This window comes from Aspergillus caelatus, assembly GCF_009193585.1.
Source record: "Aspergillus caelatus strain CBS 763.97 unplaced genomic scaffold BDV27scaffold_254, whole genome shotgun sequence".
Lineage (NCBI taxonomy): Eukaryota > Fungi > Ascomycota > Eurotiomycetes > Eurotiales > Aspergillaceae > Aspergillus > Aspergillus caelatus.
In genome coordinates this window covers 29,542-51,921 of record NW_022475517.1, presented here as the reverse complement: position 1 = coordinate 51,921, position 22,380 = coordinate 29,542, and the positions used below count along the sequence as shown (strand labels likewise).

General features: G+C 49.4%; 9 protein-coding genes across 9 annotated transcripts; 6 read left to right on the top strand and 3 right to left on the bottom strand.

The window, feature by feature from the left end:
• Positions 1-839: 839 nt before the first annotated feature.
• On the top strand, positions 840-2,058 carry BDV27DRAFT_149448 (amino acid permease-domain-containing protein; the record flags this gene model as incomplete). Its single annotated transcript, XM_032071045.1, has 3 exons — positions 840-1,103; positions 1,199-1,514; positions 1,553-2,058. 3 exons carry the CDS (start codon positions 840-842, stop codon positions 2,056-2,058), a joined length of 1,086 nt encoding a protein of 361 aa, XP_031922693.1.
• Positions 2,059-2,822: 764 nt separating this feature from the next.
• On the top strand, positions 2,823-5,364 carry BDV27DRAFT_168426 (Zn(II)2Cys6 transcription factor). The gene is made up of 3 exons (XM_032074765.1): positions 2,823-3,164; positions 3,226-4,181; positions 4,245-5,364. The coding sequence occupies exons 1-3, from the start codon at positions 2,891-2,893 to the stop codon at positions 5,292-5,294; spliced, it is 2,280 nt and encodes a 759-aa protein (XP_031922692.1). The 5' UTR covers positions 2,823-2,890; the 3' UTR covers positions 5,295-5,364.
• A 70-nt stretch (positions 5,365-5,434) lies between these two features.
• On the bottom strand, positions 5,435-6,331 carry BDV27DRAFT_149446 (dihydrodipicolinate synthase family protein; the record flags this gene model as incomplete). Its single annotated transcript, XM_032071044.1, has 1 exon — positions 5,435-6,331. One exon carries the CDS (start codon positions 6,329-6,331, stop codon positions 5,435-5,437), a length of 897 nt encoding a protein of 298 aa, XP_031922691.1.
• A 575-nt stretch (positions 6,332-6,906) lies between these two features.
• Positions 6,907-8,766, top strand: BDV27DRAFT_52412 (aldehyde dehydrogenase domain-containing protein). Its single transcript, XM_032076851.1, has 3 exons — positions 6,907-7,180; positions 7,246-7,445; positions 7,505-8,766. The coding sequence occupies exons 1-3, from the start codon at positions 7,047-7,049 to the stop codon at positions 8,686-8,688; spliced, it is 1,518 nt and encodes a 505-aa protein (XP_031922690.1). The 5' UTR covers positions 6,907-7,046; the 3' UTR covers positions 8,689-8,766.
• A 118-nt stretch (positions 8,767-8,884) lies between these two features.
• On the top strand, positions 8,885-11,812 carry BDV27DRAFT_52406 (Zn(II)2Cys6 transcription factor). The gene is made up of 5 exons (XM_032076850.1): positions 8,885-8,921; positions 9,041-10,179; positions 10,230-10,945; positions 10,998-11,162; positions 11,217-11,812. The coding sequence occupies exons 2-5, from the start codon at positions 9,334-9,336 to the stop codon at positions 11,605-11,607; spliced, it is 2,118 nt and encodes a 705-aa protein (XP_031922689.1). The 5' UTR covers positions 8,885-8,921; positions 9,041-9,333; the 3' UTR covers positions 11,608-11,812.
• A 223-nt stretch (positions 11,813-12,035) lies between these two features.
• On the top strand, positions 12,036-13,521 carry BDV27DRAFT_168422 (WD40 repeat domain-containing protein; the record flags this gene model as incomplete). The annotated part of the gene is made up of 2 exons (XM_032074764.1): positions 12,036-12,356; positions 12,417-13,521. Exons 1-2 carry the CDS (start codon positions 12,106-12,108, stop codon positions 13,519-13,521), a joined length of 1,356 nt encoding a protein of 451 aa, XP_031922688.1. The 5' UTR covers positions 12,036-12,105.
• dbp7 (putative ATP-dependent RNA helicase) lies at positions 13,508-15,882 on the bottom strand. The gene has a single exon (XM_032068639.1). It carries the CDS (start codon positions 15,833-15,835, stop codon positions 13,550-13,552), a length of 2,286 nt encoding a protein of 761 aa, XP_031922687.1. The 5' UTR covers positions 15,836-15,882; the 3' UTR covers positions 13,508-13,549.
• Positions 15,883-16,098: 216 nt separating this feature from the next.
• Positions 16,099-17,712, bottom strand: BDV27DRAFT_135841 (pantoate--beta-alanine ligase PAN6). The gene is made up of 2 exons (XM_032068638.1): positions 17,421-17,712; positions 16,099-17,346 (listed from the first exon to the last, which is right to left on the bottom strand). Exon 2 carries the CDS (start codon positions 17,315-17,317, stop codon positions 16,280-16,282), a length of 1,038 nt encoding a protein of 345 aa, XP_031922686.1. The 5' UTR covers positions 17,318-17,346; positions 17,421-17,712; the 3' UTR covers positions 16,099-16,279.
• A 1,429-nt stretch (positions 17,713-19,141) lies between these two features.
• Positions 19,142-22,363, top strand: BDV27DRAFT_135839 (lysophospholipid acyltransferase family protein). Its single transcript, XM_032068636.1, has 7 exons — positions 19,142-19,956; positions 20,006-20,224; positions 20,274-20,529; positions 20,581-21,259; positions 21,310-21,621; positions 21,678-21,934; positions 21,996-22,363. The coding sequence occupies exons 1-7, from the start codon at positions 19,407-19,409 to the stop codon at positions 22,162-22,164; spliced, it is 2,442 nt and encodes an 813-aa protein (XP_031922685.1). The 5' UTR covers positions 19,142-19,406; the 3' UTR covers positions 22,165-22,363.
• Positions 22,364-22,380: the final 17 nt, after the last annotated feature.

Below are 22,380 nucleotides of genomic sequence, written 5' to 3'. Positions count from 1 at the left end.
TTTTTTTGGCATGATAGCGGGTAATATAGTGGAAGGTACTGTAAAAAGGATATTCGCGATGGAGCTGGCATGTAGTTTAACCGTTTAGTGCTAAATAGTAGTAGCTAGGACTGTGGACGTAGATTAATTGAATAGAGCCTTAAGTCAAATAACTTGATACAATGAGCTTATAGAGCTGTAGACAACAATCTACGCAAATCTGGGGCTATAGTGTACTTCTTACCTTCCATCAGGACAAGCGATGCTCTACAACTAGAATGCCTGCTAGTCTAAGTTACAGTACTATGCCTACAGCTTGACTTCATCCATGTCACTTTTGGAAACAGATAAGGGACCAAAGCTCCAGTGACAACAGTCACGCTTGTGCCATCCCAGGGAAGGTTACTCCGGATATGATTCTGGTTTCCTCAATGAGATAGGCTAGAGATTAGACCTCCCCCGCTCTTCGTGATATAACAGAACCAAGGGTCCGGGGTAGTGGGCTCGGGGTCATGCTTCTGATTGCTTACTGATACCGGACCTCCAGGGCATAGATATTCCCCAGAAACTCAATGGCTTTTGCTGTAGTTTTCTCTCATTCTTTGTCCTGTATTTGCCTTGACATAGCCATTAATCTGCCATATTGATAACTCGCAATAGATGAAAAGATAAAGCATACAGACCCTGAGAATCAGCGAGTCCTCGCGAGGGTAGCCTCCATAAAAGAGGGAGAGATGTTTCCAATTGCCGCCGAGGGTATGACGACTAAGAGAGGACTCAAGTCTCGCCACGCTCAAATGCTTGTCCTAGGAGGCACGATTGGAACTGGCCTTTTTGTCGGCTCTGAGCAGAGTCTCAACATGGGAAGCCCGGTGTTCTTGGTTGTCGCCTACTACATTATAACTGGCCTGGTGTTTGGCATAGTGACTGCGACGACCGAAATGTCCTCGTACCTACCTGTTCCTGGCCCTTCTATGCCATATTATGCTAGCAGCTTCTTTTCAAGTAGCCTAGGGTTTGCCTTGGGCTGGATGTACTGCTATATCTTTGCTATCACTGTACCAGCTGAAATAACGGCTGCAAGCCTTGTAGTTCAGTATTGGAACCCTCCAGTGCATGTGGCTGTCTGGATTACAATTTTATTATTCTTCTTGTTGAACTGAACTGTTTTCCGGTTGGGGTCTACGGTGAAGTGGAGTTCTGGTTCGCGTCACTCAAGGTGATTAGTATCATCGGGCTTATCATCATGGCCGTGGTGCTTGTTTTTGGGGGAGGTCCAAACCGCGAGTTGCTTGGTTTCCATTATTGGAAGCACCCTGGTCCTATCAACGAGTATCTGGTTACTGGTCATGCTGGCCGCCTGAGTGCCTTTCTGGCTACCATCTGCTTTTCAGTGTATGCATTCGGCTTCGCCCCAGAACTTCTTATCATCACTGGGGGAGAGATGCAGTCCCATCGAAGCAACCTACCAACCGCAGGAAAACGGTACTTCTACCGACTCGTGCTTTTCTACATTATCGGAGCTTTTGCCACCAGTCTGATTCTCCCGAACGATGATCCCAAGCTACTTGAGGTGGGTCTGGCGCGGGAGCCTCTCCATGGTCTATTGCAGCCCGAAACGCAGGTATATTGGGCTTGGACTCGGTCATAAACACAGTTATATTACTCTCCGCGTTGTCTGCCGGCAATTCTTACTTCTACATGTCAACGCGTGCCCTCTACTCGACGGCCTTGACAGGTAGTGCACCCCGTTTTCTGATGAAATGCACTAAATCTGGCGTTCCCTACAATGCAGTCGCGTGTAGCACGGCCATCTGTCTTCTCTCCTATCTCAATGTATCCTCCACAGGAGCAACCGTATTTAATTGGTTCGTCAACCTGATCAATACTGGGGCCTACCAGAGCTGGATCTGTGTCTGTATCGTCTATTTGCGATTTAGAAAGGCCACTGATGCCCAGGGAGTGACTGACCTGCCCTATCGATCCCGATTTCAGCCCTATATGTCGTACGTCTCTGGTGGTACTTTCAGTCTATTGCTTCTTGTGAAAGGTTTCAAGAACTTCATCAATGGCCACTGAGATATGTCCAACCTTTTGACGTGTTATATCGGTATTCCTATCTTCCTAATCTTGTATTTGGGTCACCGTTTTGTTGCCGCTCGATCAGAACCTTGGATGCACTCCGCTTCTGAAGTCGATCGAGTGTCGGGTCTGGCAGAGATCATTAAGAGGGAGTCTTCTGTGGAGAACAATGTCCCCCTGAAATGGTACCAGTCGTGGAGATTGTTGTTTGAGTGAATAGATGTGCCTTGAACGCCTCTCACCGATTCAATTCATTGAAAGTTGTTGTCTACCATGGATCCTGGAGGATTTTTAGTTTTTCCCAAGCGTTGTATGATTTAATTGGCCAAAGTTATAGAGTTAGGGCAAACCCACGGGCCAAAAGTGGATTTACACATAGCAAGCCACCGCCACTCCGCATGACTTTTCTGCCGGCAGTACAATTCTACTTGGATTAATACTTACATTGCTTAAACTGCTTGAAGTTCTTAAAATACTTAGATTGCTCGCTGTATATCTGTAGCTTACTTGGTCTGTTTGAATGGTTTGAGCTACTTAGATTACTTACTTGAATGGTCTGTTTGGTTTATTTCGCGTCAAGGAGCGCCGATAGAGGCAGTCAACTAGGCGGTGAAAATGCCCCACCAAACCAGGAAGGCAAAAGTTATTGGCTCGTGGTAGTGCGGGGAAACATAAAAGGAAAGAGACTCCGAACAGTTATCAGCGCAGTCAGTCGTCTTAGGGAAATGGCTGTTATGGACTCCCTCGAACTATATTGATTTCTTACTGTGACTTACAGATTACTTACTAGATTGGTTTGAAGATAGCCCAACTAAATAGAATACCTACAATGCCCCCTTCAAGAAAGAGCAAATCACGCCGGACTCATACGCTAGGAGGCTGCCAGACCTGCCGACGCCGCCATGTGAAATGCGATCAAATGCGCCCGACTTGCCTGACGTGTCGTGCATTTGGTGTTTCTTGTGAAGGCTATTCCACGGAGATTCGATGGATGTCCGGAAAGCACCAGTCACAACAACAACGCCAATCAAGTTCCGAAAGTCGAGGCGCAGACAAATCTGCTACTAGTGGGGGTCATGGCACAAGACGCCATCTCTATACAGGTGGGATCATGTACCCTGCATTAATACTACATTATGCTCATGTGCTGATTTGCCTGTTCAGAAAAATCGAGGGCTTCCATGAGCACGGCGTTGGCCGCGGACCTTGCTTCCGGTACCGTTGATGCGTTACTCACTGAGGTCGATACCAAATCCAAAGAAGTAGAAGGCTCATCAACCGGAGATGTCGCGGTTGGGCCTTTTAGTGTTCTTAAGTTTGACCTTTGTACCGACATGAACAACGGACGCCAGAATGCTCAGTCGGAGAAGACAAGCCCCGCCCCGGCTATCAACCGGCTTCCTTACGACGAAGCATTGGAGTTTGACCCCTTGCTGTCATCCGTAACTGATCCCTTCCTTGGAGCGGATGAGTTCCTCCACTGGGCTGATCTATTTGGCCTTGGATTTGATCTGACCTCGGGGATATCATCCGATGACTTTAATCATGGTGAACTTACCCATGGTCTATATTCCTCCATTTATAGGAGTGGGTTAGATGATATGTCTCACCAGATACAAGATCAAACGTTAGCCACATTCGAAGGAGACGAAGGGCAACGGGGAATGAGGGCACTAACACCACAACAGACGCCTATTGAGCTGGTCTCCCCCACGAGCGATATATTGACGGATGCTCCTTTCCTGCTGAAGCACTTCCAAGATAATGTAATTGGGCAGATGATGACATTGCCTGTTGGGCAAAAGTCACCGTGGAAGTTACTGAATATTCCAACCGCCGTACTGACTCTGGGAGATCTTACATACATGGGAGGTCATAACCTCAACCACGCTAGGCTGACCAACTTTTACTCTCTTCTTGCGTGCTCCGCACACCATCTGAGCCTGAATGCCACCATTGAGTCGCCACACTCTGCAGAGCACTGGAAGCAAGTAACGCATTATTCGTACCATAAGGCGAAGGACCATATACAGCAATCGCTGAAGATAGAGGTGAATGGGCCGAAGAAAGCCAAGTACAAGGACCAGCTAATGGCTATATCCGCAATGGCAGCCTTTGCAGTTAGACTCTCCCTTTGGCTCCTGGCTACGTTCACACACCTGGCTGACTAATGAGAAATCTAGGTTCTTTCCGGACATCAGAAGGATGCACGGTGTTATATGATAGATGCCGAGCGCCTCATGCGTCTCCGTGGCTTATCGAAACGCGAGATCTCCCGGAAAGCGCGTGTGCTGCACCACATCTACACGTGGATCCGTATCGTAGGAGAGAGCACCTATGTGCTTCACGATTACAACCCATCCGCTTCGTTTATCGAGGCACTCAACCACTGCTTCCAGCCCCGCGAAGATATGATCGAGCATGATAACAGCCGCCGAAGCGGGCTGGATGCGCGATTAGATGACTTTCTACTCCTGCAGCCGCGCCAGTCGGACAGCGACCTGGATATCGACGCACCCAAGGAGCGCGAAGTAGCCCTTCACGACATCCACTTGGAAGACTCACGCCGGTGGGCAGACACGCTTTATAGCGAGATCTACGGTATACCTGAGACATGGCTTAGTTTAGTATCACAAACGACTAGGTTAGCCAATGTCATGGACACTCTAGTGGCCTCTGGAGGGACAAAGAGATTTATGAACTCAGAGGCGTGGGAGGCATTACAACGACGAGCCACCCGTCTTGAGAACATGATTTGCTCTTTTAATTCAGATAGAAGTAAGGGAAACAATACCGACTCGTCAGGAGGGCCGGCCCGACCACATACTCACATGCTCCGGGCATTAAACACGGCCCTTGTAATCTTTTTCTACCGCCGCATCCGCAACGTTCACCCTTCAATTCTTCAATCGCACGTCGATGAAGTCATAACGGCTCTGAAGGATTTTGACACGGCGCTAGCTCAACATAAAGTTTCTGGTCCAGGCACTGCGTGGCCGGCGTTCATGGCCGGATGTGAAGCCATGGCACCGTCTAAGCGCGATGCCCTCCTGCGATGGGTCGAAAAGGGAGGCGCACAATGCGGCTTTGCATCCTTTGTAGTCGCGAAGGATGTGATGACCGGCGTATGGAAAGAGCAAGATGGGTACTTCCGATACAATCGTGCAGGAGGTCCATTACCTACGTGGATGGATATACTGCGACAGAAAAAGCTTTGGCCGATGCTTTCATGAGGGGGGGAAAGAACCATATATTTTATCAATTCCTGTCATACATATTCACAAAGAGAAAGCTGAAGCACAAAACGCCGGAATGTCACGTCTCACATGATTTGAGTTAATAATGCTTATATATTCCTCCCAATACCCACCGCTCAAACAGTCTTAATACCAGCTGACTGCATGAACGACGCCAACTCAGCCTTGTGCTGGTCTGCCAACAGGGCAAAGGGCTTCCGCAGACCACCAGTGGGTTGACCAGTCAACTCGACACCAGTCTTCACAGCAGCAGCATAGTTATGCGACTCCAAGAACTTGCAGATAGGGTAAGCCTTAGTCCAGAGCTCCCTACCCCGCTTCAAATCACCCTTCACAGCAATAGCGTCCCACAACTGCACCGCCAACTCCGGGATAACGTTCGCAGCACCCCAAACACAGCCAGGCGCTCCAGCCGCCATACCATAGAATGTAAGGGTATCCCAGCCGTTGAACGCGGTAATCTTATCCGACAAAGCAAAGACCAGCTCTGTATACGCCGGCGCATTACCGGATGTATCCTTCATGTACTTAACGCCGACCTTGGACAGATCAGCGAGCTGCTGCGGCGTCAAGGTCAACCCGCTCGCAGACGGGATGTTGTAGTACATAATCGGGAGCTTCGACTCGGTGTGGATCTCGCTCATCATCTCCGTGAGCTGTTCGTAGTTGACTGGGTCATAGTAAGGTGGAACGACCATCACTGCTGCGGCGCCGACTTCAGCAGCGTGCTTGGCCAGTTCCACGGCCTCCTGTGTCGAGGTGGCGCCTGTGCCGGCGACCACGGGCACGCGGCCCGCGGCGTATTTAACACAGAGCTCTGTTAATTGCTTGCGCTCGGCGAGGGAGAGAACTGTGAATTCACCCGTGCTGCCGCCGGGGACGAGGCCGTGCACGCCCGCTTGGAGGAGTCGGTCGATGTGGGACTTCAGACGGGATTCGTCGATCTTGCCGCCGTCGTCGGTGAAGGGGGTGATCAAAGCGACCATAACGCCCGTGAGTTCTTGGTTGCTCATCTTGGTGGTTTTGGTTAGGTGGCTAGGAATGGGGGGGGGGGTTTTAAAAAAAAAAATGCAGTGAGTGAGTGGTACGAATCTCTTGAAACTGATTGTATGTTCTTTGGTCGGTTGCTGGCATGATTTATTACTTATATCTACGAGTGTGCCGGAATGGCTTTCCTTGGGTGGTTGTGATTGTTGGTTGTTGGATATGATTCTGAAAGTAAGTATCATTCCGATGGGGTTTGATCTATGGATCCGGGGTAAAGTTCTCCATGTGCGTCATGATTGACATGAGCATATCATCAGTTCGGTCGATGGATTAGTATCGGTTTCGGAACGAGCTGCCTGTTTCGGGTAGCAGACATCCAACCCTAAGTGTCAAGGAGACTCCGATAAGGCTGGAATCAGGGATACGCTAAAGTTCGCCCCTCAAATCACTTACTTGCTTAAGGTATGTGCACCCGAGAGAACCCCGCGGAGGGGCAATTTCTGGGTCGAATCTTATGACATTGGTCGTTGATTGAAAGCTGTGGGTGAGTGGGGTAGCTTTTGTCTTGTTTTCTCTTTTCGTGTAGATAAAGCTCCATGTCTCTAGACATAGATAGCTGGCCTATTTCTCTTAATATTCTTCAAGTTTTCTCATATCTCCCGACTTTATTATACCCGACTCTGTTCCTTTGCAATTTTCTTTCATTTCTTTAAACGAGTCATTACTATAGTACCCCTCGTCATGCCAAATCTCGATCTCTTCCTTGATATCACAGCGCCAAACGGTCGCCAGTATAAACAACCCACGGGTTTGTTTATCGACAATGAATTTGTGAAGTCCACGTCTGGTCAGACTATCGCCTCTATTGATCCAGCGTGAGTTATTACCAGTCCTTTATTAGTAATCCACTCTTGTAAAACAAAACTAATGCCCCGGACAGAACTACCCGTGAAATCGCTTCTGTCTATGCAGCCGGTGCCGAGGATGTTGATAAAGCAGTCAATGCTGCCAAAGCTGCCTTGAAGGATGATTCATGGAAGCTCCTCCCAGCCACAGACCGGGGAATGTTAATGGGTCGGTTGGCCGATTTAATAGAGCAGAATAAGGAGCTTTTCGCTACGATTGATGCGTGGGATAACGGTGAGTTGAGTCTGAGTCCGATTCCGAATTGTATTAATATGTACTGATTGATCTACTAGGAAAACCATACCATGTTGCGCTGAGCGAGGACCTGGTGGAAGCCATCACCACCTTCCGGTACTACAGTGGCTGGGCCGACAAGACGTTCGGCCAAACGATCAACACCACCCCTCAGAAGTTCGCCTACACAATTAGACAGCCCATCGGTGTGGTGGGTCAGATCATCCCATGGAACTACCCCCTGTCCATGGCAGCCTGGAAGCTGGGGCCTGCTCTGGCGTGTGGTAATACCGTTGTGATTAAGGCTGCTGAGCAGACGCCCTTGAGCATTTTGATTCTGGGAACCTTGATCAAGGAGGCGGGCTTCCCTAAGGGTGTTGTTAATATTATCAATGGATACGGTCGGGAGGCTGGTGCCGCTTTGGTGCAGCACCCCTTGGTTGATAAGGTGGCATTTACGGGCTCCACTGCTACCGCGAGAGAGATCATGAAGATGGCTGCGGGCAGCCTGAAGAATATTACTCTTGAGACGGGAGGAAAGTCGCCCCTGATTGTCTTTAATGATACCGATATGGAGCAGGCCGTAAAATGGTCCCATTTCGGTATCATGTCCAACCAGGGCCAGATCTGCACTGCTACGTCGCGGATCTTGGTCCAGAAGGACATTTACGATACCTTTGTTGAGCAGTTCAAGGGTGCTATTCAGACCACGTCTAAGATCGGAGATCAGTGGGATGAGAGCACCTTCCAAGGACCCCAGGTCACTCGCGCTCAATATGATAGAGTGCTCGAGTACATTCAAGTGGGCATTTCGGAGGGCGCGGTCGTGGCTTCCGGAGGAGGTCCTCACCCAGCCAACAGCAATGGAGAGTCGGGATACTATGTTAAGCCGACTGTTTTCACGAACGTTAAGGACTCGATGCGCATCTATCGGGAGGAGATCTTTGGCCCCGTAGTTGTCATTGTGCCTTTTGAGACGGAGGAAGAAGCCATTAAGCGTGCAAACGATACCACCTATGGCCTTGGTGCGGCTGTGTTCACAAAGGATCTTGAGCGTGCTCACCGGGTTGCAGCTGAGATTGAATCTGGTATGGTCTGGATCAACAGCAGCCAGGACTGCGATCCTCGGATACCGTTCGGAGGTGTGAAGCAGAGCGGAATCGGGCGAGAATTAGGTGAAGCTGGACTTGAGGCGTACAGCCAAGTGAAGGCTGTCCATGTTAATATGGGCAATAAACTGTAGAAAGTCACGAGAATGAAATGCATGTATTGAATATAGAGCAGATAGAAAAACAATCACGTTGTCGGCCTTAAAAAGGTGATTTGATAAAGTCCGGTTGAAAGATGCGCTAGACCCTTTTCAGTGTAGAGGAATCTTGATTATCTCCCCGCAAATCTTCGGAGTCGTTCAGTTCACTCTCTCTCATCAACCAATCGCTCCGTGGGCTTGGTGAATATTAATTGGCCTGGGTAAGGGTATGGACTGCTGCTGCTCTTTTCCGCGTTGTGTTATTCAAATGGGGTACAACCTGTAGTTCGTTACGGGGCTCACCATTGACTGGACTAGACTGACAAGAACCTCTATCTCCTTCCAGGTGCCGAAGAATATCCGTCGCTTTTTCATGGCCCGATTAATATACGAAGATACTCTTTTTTACCTTTTGCCCTTTGATTGTGGTATTTATTTCCTTTCTCAATCGTCGCCGCCATCCGTAACTCCGACAGAAACGACAGTCAGGATCTCTACGCAACCGGGAATCTTACAGGTAGCCACGATGCGCTGCGGGTCTGGTCTCTGTGGCTGATCGCGAGGCTTTACGTAACAATATTCGGGCGCTGGATATAAGGTGGCTCAAGAAGAGTTGGGGGTATTACATCGGGTGTTGAAATGGCTTCGGTTTCTACAATCAACGGCAATGTCTTGCCGTCACCCGATCTGGATGTCTCCGTGGAGATGGCAGCTACCGAACAAACCGCAGATACTCCTGGTCTGGAGGTAGACATTGCAACCCCGGACAAACTAGTCACGGACGACAATGCTCGAGAAAGTCCATTTGGTGAAGGAGGGGTCCTGACCCCTAATAGCACTACAATGAGCGTCTCACGGACACCAGGCAGTGATACCGGCCGACGAAAAGACACCGGACGGAAGCCCAGGCGTGTCCGAACTGGCTGCCTCACCTGCCGAGAGCGCCATTTAAAGTGTGACGAAGCTTTGCACCAGTGCCAGAATTGCCGGAAATCAGGCCGGATATGCAGACGTGGAGTCCGTCTCAATTTCATCGACACACAGACAGTAGCACCTCCTCATTACATTCATCGCCCTCCAGGATCCCGTGTGACGTTCCGTGACGAGTCTAGACACATAGCTTCCGAGTATGTTGGGGGATTTGAGAGATATCCTCCGCCAGTAGCGGACCCTCCTTTGAAGGTGGATAGTCTCACGAGCCCCCCTCTGCCGTCTGCGTATAATCCGCATGCCGCCGCCTCATTTGTATCAGGTCATGGGGCTCAGCCGGCCGGTATGAACGCTACATTTGGTAGCCATGCTCATCCCCAATATCAGCCTCTTCAAGATCAAAGCGCTTCATATGCGCCTTTCAACTCAGCTGGAAAGGGGGATTTAAAGACTAATAACTACCCATGTCTTCAGGACCCCGACGATGTCTTCCTGATGCAAGTCTTTGTAGAAGAAGTTGGTCAATGGATGGACTCGATGAACGATGTAAAGCATGTAAGTTTCACGGTTCTTAAGATTATCGTGGTCGTTCCTGACTTTCTTAGTTCACGCATATCCTGCCATTTCATGCGCTAGGAGAGCCAATGCTCCTGAAGGCGTTCATGGCATGTGGTGCCCGTCATGTATACCTCAAAAACCCTTCCTACGGAGAAGAAAAAGCGTCGTATCTCCATGATGCAGCTTCCAGGGATCTCCTTAGCGCGCTACATGACCCAGATCGGGACTCTGCCTTATGTGCGACAACGGCCGTCGTCCTCAATGTCTACGAATTAATGGGTTCGAAATCTTTCCCATCCATCCATGGTATGAACCACATTGCTGGTGCGCGAGCCCTCATTAAGGAGTGTCACTGGGACGCGAGGACTCAAGGCCTCGGTGGGGCCTGTTTCTGGCTTAATGTTAGCATGGAACTACTCAGTTGTTTGCATTTCAATTGGGCGTTAGCTTGGGATCCCGACACATGGGGTGTAAATATGGACTTCGAGCAAGCTCAACCCAGCGTTGCAGGTAATGAGGAACTGTGGACCCACCGTATGGTCTATATCTGTGCCAAGGTCGCAAATCTTCGGTCGTCCATGTCTCAACTTCAGCCCTTAGACCGTTCGACAAATGATATGGATATCAACCATCGATGTCAGGAATGGACTATGTACAATGACTGGTGTGATAAATGGGCGAAAGCTGTGCCTCGCTCTATGGTACCCCTTGCGTTCCTGCCATCATGGCAGACCAACTCGAAATCCATGTTTCCAAAGATATGGTATGTACATTTCGAGCCTAGACAATCGACCTTCCTAGCTAACTGTTGGCAGGCTTATCAAACGAGCTTCAATTATAGCTCGGCTATTCTACCACACGACTCGAATTCTTCTCACAAAAACGCATCCATTAGAAAACGAGTTCAGTCCTGAGATGCAAAGCGTGCAGCAAAGCCATGCACATGACATATGCGGGATTGTCGCAAATGTGAAAGACGGGTAAGAAGTATTTCTCATATATACACCGCTGTTGATTCTAACATTTGCAATCAGAGGGGTCGCTAGTCTGTCTATACGTTTTTTGGCCGTAGCTGCAGAATGTCTCGCTACAAGGGAGGCTCAGGAGGAGGTCTTTGGGATCTTTGATGATATTGCCAAAGAGACAGGCTGGAGATCCGAACAAGTCAAAGAGGGGCTTCAACAAGCATGGGGCTGGAATCCAGCTCAGCAACATCAATCAGTGTCGGCAGATCCAAATGCACTACCTTTGCTTAATGACCACCATACGTTCGACATTGATCCTACTTCGACTCTACTAAAAATGCCCCCTGGGGTCGTCAACCCTATCATGGCGTTTGCGGATTTCTCCATGGATAATCACCCGTATCAGGACCATTACGTTGCGCCGCATCAAATCAGTGATTACCAATGTGGGAGCTTATAGATCTTATTTGTAATGGTATGACGGCGTTTTGTGGGACTTGGTTCATCATCTTGTGCGATACCCTTGGCAGGCGTTATTCTCCTATGATACCTTTCATGATGTTGCTTTTCATGTTTCGCTATTGGGGCTAGATGTCTTGTCCACATAATGTGACATTAGTGGTATAGGTTATATAGAACGCTTTTCGGTTGCTTGGTTATAAAAAAAAAAAAAAAAAATGACATAGTTTGAAGCAATCTCTGTTTACACTGACTTTCGGGTTTATATTTCGTACTTGCATCCACTCTCCCTCAAGATTGATTTTGAAGATATTTACTCCTTATCGGCAGTGCCAAGACTTTCTTTGCCAGCCATATCCACATATCCTTCCTTCCATTTCATCTTCAAACTATTTCCACCAAACTGAATATAGGACTTATAACAAATACAGGAAATACACCCATGAACTATCCATAAAAGTTGATACATAAATTGATCTCAAAATCCAAGTAACCACAAATGAGCACCTCCACTCAGCTACAACCACCAGCAAGCCCAACTTACATTCTCCGGGGCCATGCCTCCCCAATCCACGGCCTGCACATTTTCCACCAAAACCTGCGGCTCATCTCAGGCGACGCTGACGGCTGGATAATAGTATGGGACCTAGTCTTCAAGCGACCAGTCGCCGTATGGAAAGCGCACGAAGGCGCCATCCTCGAAGTCAAAGGCTTCACTTTCAGCAACGAAACCGTGACAGAAGTATACACGTGCGTCACTTTCCCTCCTTCCCCAAAATTCACAGAAAAGTAATCTAACAACTGAACCAGCCATGGACGAGATCATAAATTATGTGTATGGCGCTTCCGCATCCAAGATGAGGATCTCCTCCAAAAAACCCTCCCCGTGGACATGCGCGAGCAGCACCAATCTCAAGCAACCCAACCATGGCTCGTTCATTCTCTCCCTGTCAACGCACTGAACTTCTGTGCCTTCTCTATCCTCTTCCTTGATAATGGTGAGGAATCCTCGGATACACGGGAAGAGGAACCAAAGACAACCTCAGACACTCAGTCCCAGTCACCAGAAACCAATACACCACAGCAGCAGCAGCAGCAGCGCACATCCCTCTTCGCAGTCCCCAACGCCCTCAATTCAGGCGCAATAGACATCTTCCACCTCCCACGCGAAAGACGTCTTTGCACAATCCCCGCAGACCCAACCACGCAAACAGGCATGGTCATGGCCGTGAACCTAGTCCATTCATCCACCGGGGAATTACATGTAGCGGCAGCCTACGAAGACGGCCATGTGATGGTTTTCGCGCTCCGAGGCCGACTAAGGACGCAGGACTTTTCTGGAAATGCCAGTAATAGTAGTAGTAACAACTGGAAATGGGAGAGGGTTTATGTCGCCCGGGCTCATTCGCAGCCCGCTTTGTCGATTGATGTTTTTCCGGCTGGGGGGTATTTCCTTTCGTCGTCGGCTGATGCTCTGTTGGTGAAGCATCCTGTTCCTGGGTTTGGGGAGGTGTTGCCTGTGAAGAAGAGGGTTGATACGAAGCATTCTGGGCAGCAGGGGTTGAGGATTCGGTCTGATGGGAAGGTTTTTGCGACTGCCGGGTGGGATTCGAGGATTCGGGTGTATTCTTGTAAGACGATGAGGGAGTTGGCGGTTCTCAAGTGGCATAAGGAGGGGTGTTATACTGTTGCTTTTGCGGATGTGGAGGGTTCTATTGATTCTGGTGGTGGTGCTGCTGCTGCTACGGGTGCTCGGGGGAGTGATGGGGGTGGTGGGGATGGTGCTCAGGTTATGAGACCGGAGGAGTTCTCGCTCGCTACGGTGCAGCGTCAGCGGAATCAGAAGGTACAGAAGACGCATTGGTTGGCTGCGGGGTCAAAAGATGGAAAGATCTCATTGTGGGATATCTACTGAGGTCATCAAATTGCTATATACAAATACACTAGGCAAGGTTGAATTCGCTGGCTCCGGCCATGTGCTCCTTCAGCTTGGCTCTCATCTTTTGGGCCGCGGATGTTGCATCGTTGGAAGATGGGAAATCGTCGTCGTCCCGGCCGCCTGCCTTTCTCTTCTTTCCAACGGTCTTCCTCTCGGCCTTGTAATCCTTCTTTGCTTCCTTGTCTCCTGGGCGCAGGCCGGGGACGTTAATCTTGCTGGGGCGGTCGCGCAGTGCGAAACTCTTGGCAAGATGTCCAAGGTGGAGTTCCTTGATGTTGAACATGCTTCGCTCGCTGGCGATATGGGTGGCGTAGGCGCGGATGTGTGATTGATAGGCTCGTCGCGCCATCTCGAGATACTCTGGGTTATCCACTGCCCATCGTTCAAGGTCCATTTGCCAGTCGGTCGCTTTCTCTTCCCAGTTCTTGGTCTCGGACGTTATGTTCCCGCCAAACCCGCGCTTCAATATGTCTTCCGCAGTTGTGCGCGTCAGTGCCTTTCCGCCATCTCGGTATCCACGCTTCAGAACCTCCACGTAGTTCTCTTCACAGCCGGGCATCAGGAAGATCAGTGCTCGGCCATCCCGTCCAAGACGGGCAGTACGTCCGATTCGGTGGGTGTGGTCGTCCGCGCTGAAAGCCGGGTCGTATTCGATGACCAGGTCAACATTTGGCAAATCCAATCCTCGAGATGCAACATCAGTGCAGACTAGTACGGATGGCTCGCGTTCGCGAGAGAAGGCGTTAAGGGTGGCTGTTCGGACGTGTTGAGGAAGAGATCCGTGGAGTTTGTGCAATTTTACCGGGTTCGAAGGGCTGGAGAAGGCAACCGCAGGTGCGATAGTGCCGTGAGGCGACGCTTCGGATTTTGTTTTCACATTATCTTCATCATCTTCTTCACTATCTTCTTTTTCCTCCTCGCTCTCGTCTCTGTATTGTTTCTTTCTTGAGAACACCTCAAAATGAAAGTCGACCGAGTCCGCACAAGAGACGAACACGATAGCCTTCATGACGGAGCCTTTTCGCATAAATGTTCGTTTCAAGTAGGCTGTAAGAGTGACCAGTCTGAGCTTAGCCGCAACAAGAGCATAAGATTGCTTAAGCTGAGCTGGCACCCTGAAACCGTCGTCGTCCTTTCTCTTGGTTTCTCCATCCTCGTCGGCGGGGTCTGCTTTGATATGAACGGCGTCCTTCAAACTGATCTCTCCCAGCTTCTGCACATTCATCTTCAGCGTAGCGGAACAAAGGATCGTAGTTCTCTTCGTAGGAATACCGGGAATCCGACTAGGTCGTTGCCTGGCATCAAGCTTCTGAATGATCCCCTGCAGTTCTTTCTCGAAACCGAGCTCCATCAATCGATCACCCTCATCTAGCACCAACCATCTCACATTACTCACGTCCAGCGCTTGTGTATTTTCAAGATGGTCAGCAAGTCGACCTGGTGTAGCCACCAGGATATTCAGTCCCTTCCTCAATCTCGCCTTCTCCGACTTCTTCTTCTCGCCACCAATAACCGTACCGGCCACGATCCAATGCGCGCATCGAAGCAAACTCTCCAGAACAACCGAAATCTGCTTACACAACTCTCGCGTCGGCGCCAGGACGATAGCAAACAGCCCACTATCACGATGGACAATCGGCTCACCCCTCGAATCCGTGCTCATATTCTTGGGGTTCGAAATCGTCATAATCCTCTGCACAAGCGGAAGCAAATACGCCAACGTCTTTCCGGAACCAGTCTCCGCCTGAATGAACGCATCACTATCCTCCTTCAACAACTGTGACATGGACGCCTTCTGAATCCCCGTCGGCGCCTTCAACTCCAACTTCGTCAACAAATGTGCCGCCAAACTCGGCGACAGCCCCAGATTCGTAAACGTATCCAGTCCATCGATCAGTGGCGCATTCGTCGGCTTCGCATCCTCAATTGGCTCTTGCTCAGGCACCTCCTCCACATTCTGGGGCGTAGGGTTCTTCGAAAAAAGCGACGAGACGAACTGCCGCGGGTGTTGCTTGTTATCGCGTTGAGGTTTCTCATGGTCTCCATCGGTATCCGTTTTCTGTCTCTTCGAGGGCCGAGATGAGGATACCTGAATGCGATTCGGGTTCTGGGGACCTTTGTTCGAGGATGGTCTCTCTTCGCCGGGTTTCCGGGGGTTCTTGGTGCGGTGTTGGGCGATTTTCTTTGCGCTTAGGCGGTCGCGCCAGGTTCCACCTTTGAGCCTGGTTTCGGGTTTGATTATGTTCGTGTCGCCAATGGCGAAGTTGAGGAGTAAACCGTCGTCCGCCATCTTGGGACTAATGACGAGCTTCTGGTTTTGTCTGGGTTTTTTATGAGGCTTTTTTAGTTGCTGGGTGCAGCTAGGCCTGCTGCTTTTTTTCGATGGGTCCCGCTGCGGAGGGAAATTTTCTCGGCCCGGTTTGCTTCCGAGCCCTCTCTATGTGCCCTATTTTCCTTTTTGGGTGATGAGGGAGCTTGCTACGGAAGATCGGTGGTTGCTTTGAGATGCTGTGAAAGCGGGTGTCAGGTTTTAGATTGGTAACTCTTAGCATGGACTATGCTCAATATTTTGCATTATACAAGTGGGTCGATGCAATAGTAATCCACCATAGCATACGTGTCAGATATATGTACATTGGCCGTTGTTCTAGGTAAAACTGGTTATATAAACGCTCTTTTGAATATGATCTATCTATTCCATATATGTCTGATTCTTTCCCAATGAGCAGAAGATTCAAGATCGAGGCTTAAAGATCAGATTGTCGATAAGTCTCACAGGAACCTGTCCATCACCTAAGCCACAGTCCTCGCCGGGCTTGGTTTCTTCAAGAGGAGTCATCTTGACAGCACCGCTTATGATGGCTCCCTTGGCGGGGTCAACTGACTCCACCTCATCTAGTGAGTCTGGATCGGCCAGGGATATGTAGTCGACTTCATAAAGGGCCCTTTCAGAGGGCGACAAAGCCTGTTGTTCGGACAAGACTTGGGATGTCACACTGTTAGCGGCATCGAGAATGTCACTTCGCGCCAGCTTGCCGGAGTTGTATGCGTTTTCAGCCGCCTTCAGGGCATTGTAGAGAACTAGACCAACAGCACGTCTCCGATTTCCTAAGTACACGTTCCGCGAGCTCATCGCCAACCCATCATGCTCGCGAACCGTGTCGCCAATCTTGATTTCGGTATCAACGTGGAAGTCCTGCACCATGCGCTTGATGACCACGGTTTGCTGGACGTCTTTCTGTCCGAAGTACGCACGGTCGGCTTGAACGATGTTGAAGAGCTTCATGCAAACGGTCGCAACTCCTCGGAAGAAGACTGGACGGGATGCACCCTCCAGCTTCCTTGAGATGGGGGTTATTGTAACGAAAGACCCATCCCCGTCAACTTCCGAGGAAGGCGGCAGTGCAGGGTACATGACCTTCGAAGTAGGGGCAAGAATGGCCGTGATACGACCAGTATCATGCCCAAGACGGGCAAACTCATCATTTAGTTGTTCCAATTTGGCCACATCGCTATCCCAGGTGCGGGGATAGCTCGAAAGATCCTCGTTGACACCGAATTGGGTCGGGTTGACGAAGATGCTAACGAAGACGTCGGTGTTTTCGGCCGCGGCTTGTCGGATCAGCGAGAGATGGCCCTCGTGAAGAGCCCCCATAGTAGGAACAAATCCGACCGTCTTCTTATCCAGCACTAACTGCCGGCGCATTTGGCGGAGCGGAGGGACATCGCGGAAGACTTGGAATGAGTACTGGCGGAGGGATGGGGAAGCCATTGAGGCGTTGTTGAAAAAAGAGGAGGCAGCTGCGTTGGAAATTGTTGTCAGAGAAATATGTGCTTGAATACAGTCTGTATTCAGAAGTCTCTTGAAGTCTTACTTGAGAATGCCCGCGCCCACCGAAACATCTTGGAGATTTATTTATGAGGTGGCAGGCTCGCAGATTTCCATGTAGCAGTCAGTGTGCTTCCTGTCCCACTGTGGAGCAACAACGGGCTCAGGCACTAAATCGCCAGTGACATTGGCCGTTACACCGAAGTCTATAAGCTAAAAACTTTCACGCCAGGACACATCAGCCCATTGAGACGAGCGCACATGCTCTCTGATTGCAGGAGGTGGTGGTAGATCGTCGTGCTCTCGGCTTCTGCGTGGAAATCATCCTTCGCGGGACTCGGGAAGAGGATCTAGCTTTAATTTGCCCACTTCGGGCCTACAGTGGGGTGACGAAAGTTTGAAACCACCCGTTTGACCGCCCTAGATACCGCCTAATCTCAACCCTACTGAATTCGGGTGCCTGAACCTATACACGTCTATATACGCGTTGAATTATGGTCCCTAGGAAGGAGCTGGATCCCCAAACGCGCTCACGTATATGTGAGCTGCATAGTATTAGCTGGGGTCCTACTAGAATTCATCAGAAGTATCCAGAAATACCGCTTTCTACTATTAAAACCACTATACGTCGGGAGTCAATTCGGGTCAATAGTACTACGCGCGCGCGTTCTGGCCGCCCTCGAAAGCTTACAGAGCAACAACATGATCAGATATATGACTTAGCTCATTCAGAGCCACATATTCAGTATAAAGATCTATTAGCAGAGGTAGACTACGTGGTCAGACGCCGTTCTATTCAACGTTTACTGAATGAAATGGGCTGCAGGAAATAGAAGCAGCTAAATCGACCTGAAATTCAACCTATTCACGCTGCCAAGCGTTTTGCCTGGGCTAGACATTACCAACGCTATACTGCAGAGGACTGGGCGCGCGTTAAATGGAGTAATGAATGTATATTTGGACGAGGTGCTGGTGTACGGCCAATCTGGACCTTTCTACGTCCGAAGGATCAGCTTAAAAATCACGATATCTGTGCTAAATCCTGTGGGAAAGATATAAAGCAGATGTTCTGGGCTGCCTTCGGAGAAAGTGTACATACAGGACTTGTCCCTCTAGATAGTAACCCTGAGGTGTCTCGGGGGGGTGTTACAGCAGCTCTTATTCTTGCTTTATATCGTACTTTTCTACCAGATCTATTGGAAGAAGGTGATATCTTTATACATAATAGCGCCGGCATACACCGTGCATATATTGTACGTTAAGGTCTTGATAAAATGGGTATTGAGGTAATGGATTGGCCGCCTTACTCACCTTATCTTAATCCTATTGAAAATCTATGGGCACTTATGAAGGCTCTATCCAGAGCTTTTGAGGGCTCCTAATACTGCCTCTACGTGTGAGCTTATAATAAAGGCAGCCCAGGAAGCGTAGTATTCTATAGAAAGTCGTGTTTTAATACGCTTATCTACTACTATGCCTCACTGAGTTCAGGCAGTTATTGAGGCAGATGGTTGGTATACAAAATACTAGGCTTTCGGGGGTTTCTGTCAGGCAGAATGGCCTAATTGGAAAGGCGGCTAGATAAGGCAATAAAATCCTGGTTTCAAACTTTTGTCACCCCACTGTAACGCTCGGCGCCCGTTTTGGTTAGACTGCCCCATCACCTGGCCTTTTTTTTTCTCTTACGTACAGTTCTGGAGCCATGGTTGCATGTAATTTATTACTGTTACTGCCCCTTACGCCATAGGACCGTGTTGTATCACGTGACACTATCCGAGGTACTGATTCTGGGGAAATACCGGGGGATGATCAGGCGCTTTTTGTTGGGAACTGAATCACAACAACATTCTACCGCTATCGTGGCTATGAAACCTTCCTCCCTTTGCTCCGGGGCACCATTTATGTTATGACCGCTGCGTCTCCCGTGCTTTTGAAGTCAATGGCAGCCGGACATCCTGTCATTCTCCCTGATTAGCTCCGTCCCCGCTCGTCCCCTACAATAGCTACTTCTCCGCTCTCGCCCCTAGCCAAGATGCCATCCGAGAAGGGCCCAGTTGATCAATCGCCCCCAGATTTGGAAATTGTTGGAGATAAAGTCACCATCCATCCCAGTGGTTTCACCGGAGGGCCAGAACCTCAAGATGACGGAATTACCGAGCGGAATCTTGTCCATCATATGGCACGCTTTCGGGAGAACCCGTTCGACTTTCTACGGGAAGTGAGCCTCTATATGTCAGGCACTGGCTGGCGCGCGTACGACGATGTGATCGGGCAGCCTATATTCTACTCCGGATTCACGGACAGGATGAAGACGAACATCCTTGCAAGTCCTCTCTTGCGCGGCAAGGTGAAGGAACTAGCCGAGGCCCGACTGTCAGTAGAAGAGAAGGAGGGCCTCTTAGATGTGAAGCCGGGTCCTTTTCTGAAGAAGAAGGCCCATCGGCGGAATGAGATCGAGAGTAACCTCAAGGAGGTGGTTGACTCTATGCTGGACAATATGATTTGCAAGATGGAGAGCAAGCGGTTTATCCGGGGCGCATATTATCTCTGCACTCAGCTTCTCACGCGTGCTTATCACCAAGGTAGGCCTGCGTTTGAACATTGGTGAGGGGTTATCGCTAATGGTCGCAGGAATTCACGTATCGAGTGAAGAAGTTCTACGCTTACGATCCGTTGCAAGAGAAGCGGCCAAAAAGAAACAGTCTATTGTCTTTTTGCCGTGTCATAAGTCGCATGTCGACTATGTTTCTCTCCAACTTATCTGCTACCGCTTAGGGATTGGTTTACCCGTGGTAGTGGCAGGTGACAATCTGAACATCCCGTTACTGGGGCCTTTCTTGCAGCATGCTGGTATGATGAAGTATTATGCCTTCTCTCGTATCCATGCTAACGACTGCAGGTGCCATGTGGATCAGGAGGAGCTTTGGAAACGACCCGTTGTATCATACAGTCGTCCAGGCTTATATTGATACACTGTTGCAGCAAGGGTTCAATTTTGAATGTTTCATTGAGGGCGGGCGGTCTAGAACTGGAAAGTTGTTGTCTCCAAAATTCGGTATCCTGAGCTTTATACTAGACAGCGTGCTATCAGGCCGTGTGGAGGACACAATCATCTGCCCCGTTAGCACGCAATACGACAAAGTTATCGAGACTGAGTACGAAGGAAACCCTCTACAAAAATACACACTTACTGACATTGCCTATAGATCCTATATCAGCGAACTTCTTGGTCAGCCAAAGCGCAAGGAGAACCTGGCAGATTTCCTTTCGTCTTCGTCTGTCTTATCCCTGAAGCTAGGTCGAGTTGATGTTAGGTTTCACCAACCTTGGAGTCTGAGAGAATTTGTCACTCAGCAATTGACTCGATTACCAAATCAAATTGACCTAAATAGCGGCAGGAAATTGAACCATGAAGAAAGAGGCCGACTTCTAAGGACTTTGGGTTATAGAGTTCTTTCGGAGATCAATGATGTCTCTGTGATGATGCCTACAGCTTTGGTTGGTACTGTGCTGTTAACGCTTCGCGGGCGCGGTGTCGGCAAAGCGGAGCTGGTGCGTCGGGTTGAGTGGCTTTGTGAGCGTGTTCGCATGAAGGGTGGTCGGGTTGCACACTTTTATAGATATCCGACTGAGGTGGTCGTTGATCGTGCCCTTGAAGTCCTCGGGTCGAAGCTTGTGGGTGTAGTAAGCGGCCTTGCTGAGCCGACATACTACGCTGTGGATCGCTTCCAGCTCTCTTTCTATCGCAACATGACCATCCATCTATTCATTACGGAAGCTCTAGTGTCGACGGCTATGTACACAAAGGTCAAACGTGGTGGTGGCCCTTCTCATCAACGAATTTCATATGTGGATCTTTTAAACCAGGTTTCTTTTCTGTCGCAGGTATGGTACCACTTTCTCGATCTTTCTGAAGTATCATTAACGCCTTCCAGCTTTTCCGTGGTGAATTCATCTTCCCTCCAGAGGGGTTGACTACCAATTTAGAGAAAACCCTCCAGGGACTTGAGAAAGATGATGTTATCACCGTCTCTAGGGATTCCTCTGGCACACCTACGTCCATTGAGCTAAGCGATGCGGAACGGCAATGTGGAAGAGAGAATTATGACTTCTACTGTTTCTTGATCTGGCCATTCATTGAGGCTTCATGGCTCGGCTCGGTGTCTCTGCTTGGACTCACTCCGCCAGTCGGTGAACAGAAGGATATCTGGATCGACTTGAAGAAGGCGCAAGATAGCGCTCAGCTAGTAGGTCTATTCCTGACATATTTCCCAATAATTCTAAATCTAATCATGAGGGCCAGCTCGGCAAAACGTTGTACCATCAAGGCGACTTATCCTATTTCGAAGCCGTCAACAAAGAGACCCTCAAGAACGCATTCCAACGCTTCGCAGAAGAAGGCATCATACTTGTTCGCAAGAGCAAAGAATCACGCGCTGCACCCGTGCTGAAGCTTGCACCCGAATGGACTCCAGCACGAGAAACGTCAACTGGCAAGCTGGTGCCTCGTGGACGCCTTTGGGACTTTACCGAGCTGATTGCTCAGTCTAGGCGCGAGGGGTGAGTCATGCTTTTATCGATACTTCTCAAGTTGGTTATGCTAATTCTAATTTCTGAGCAGGAAAAACCGTCGAGATGGCGCAACGGTCTCATCTCGCGTTCTGATCATGACCGACTTGGTCGGTCGTAAACTATTTGAGGGCGCCGCAAGCCCTGACTTGGAAGATAGCGTGGACGTTTCCGCTCGCCAACAGCGCAGAAAAGACATCACGCCCAGCTCGAAGCTCTAATATTCTATTCCATGGTTTTATATTCTGTTAGGGATCGTTTTGAAATGGTTTATTATTCTAAAACGCCCGCTTGCATTGTGAATACCCTTACTCTACTCGCGATGAGCCCTTTGTATTTAACTATTTCCTTAATGTGCATACGTACCTGATCATAGATTTTGATCATATTATACAGTCTAGTTTCTGAAGCATACACGTCTTTCCAGAGCCTTCTAT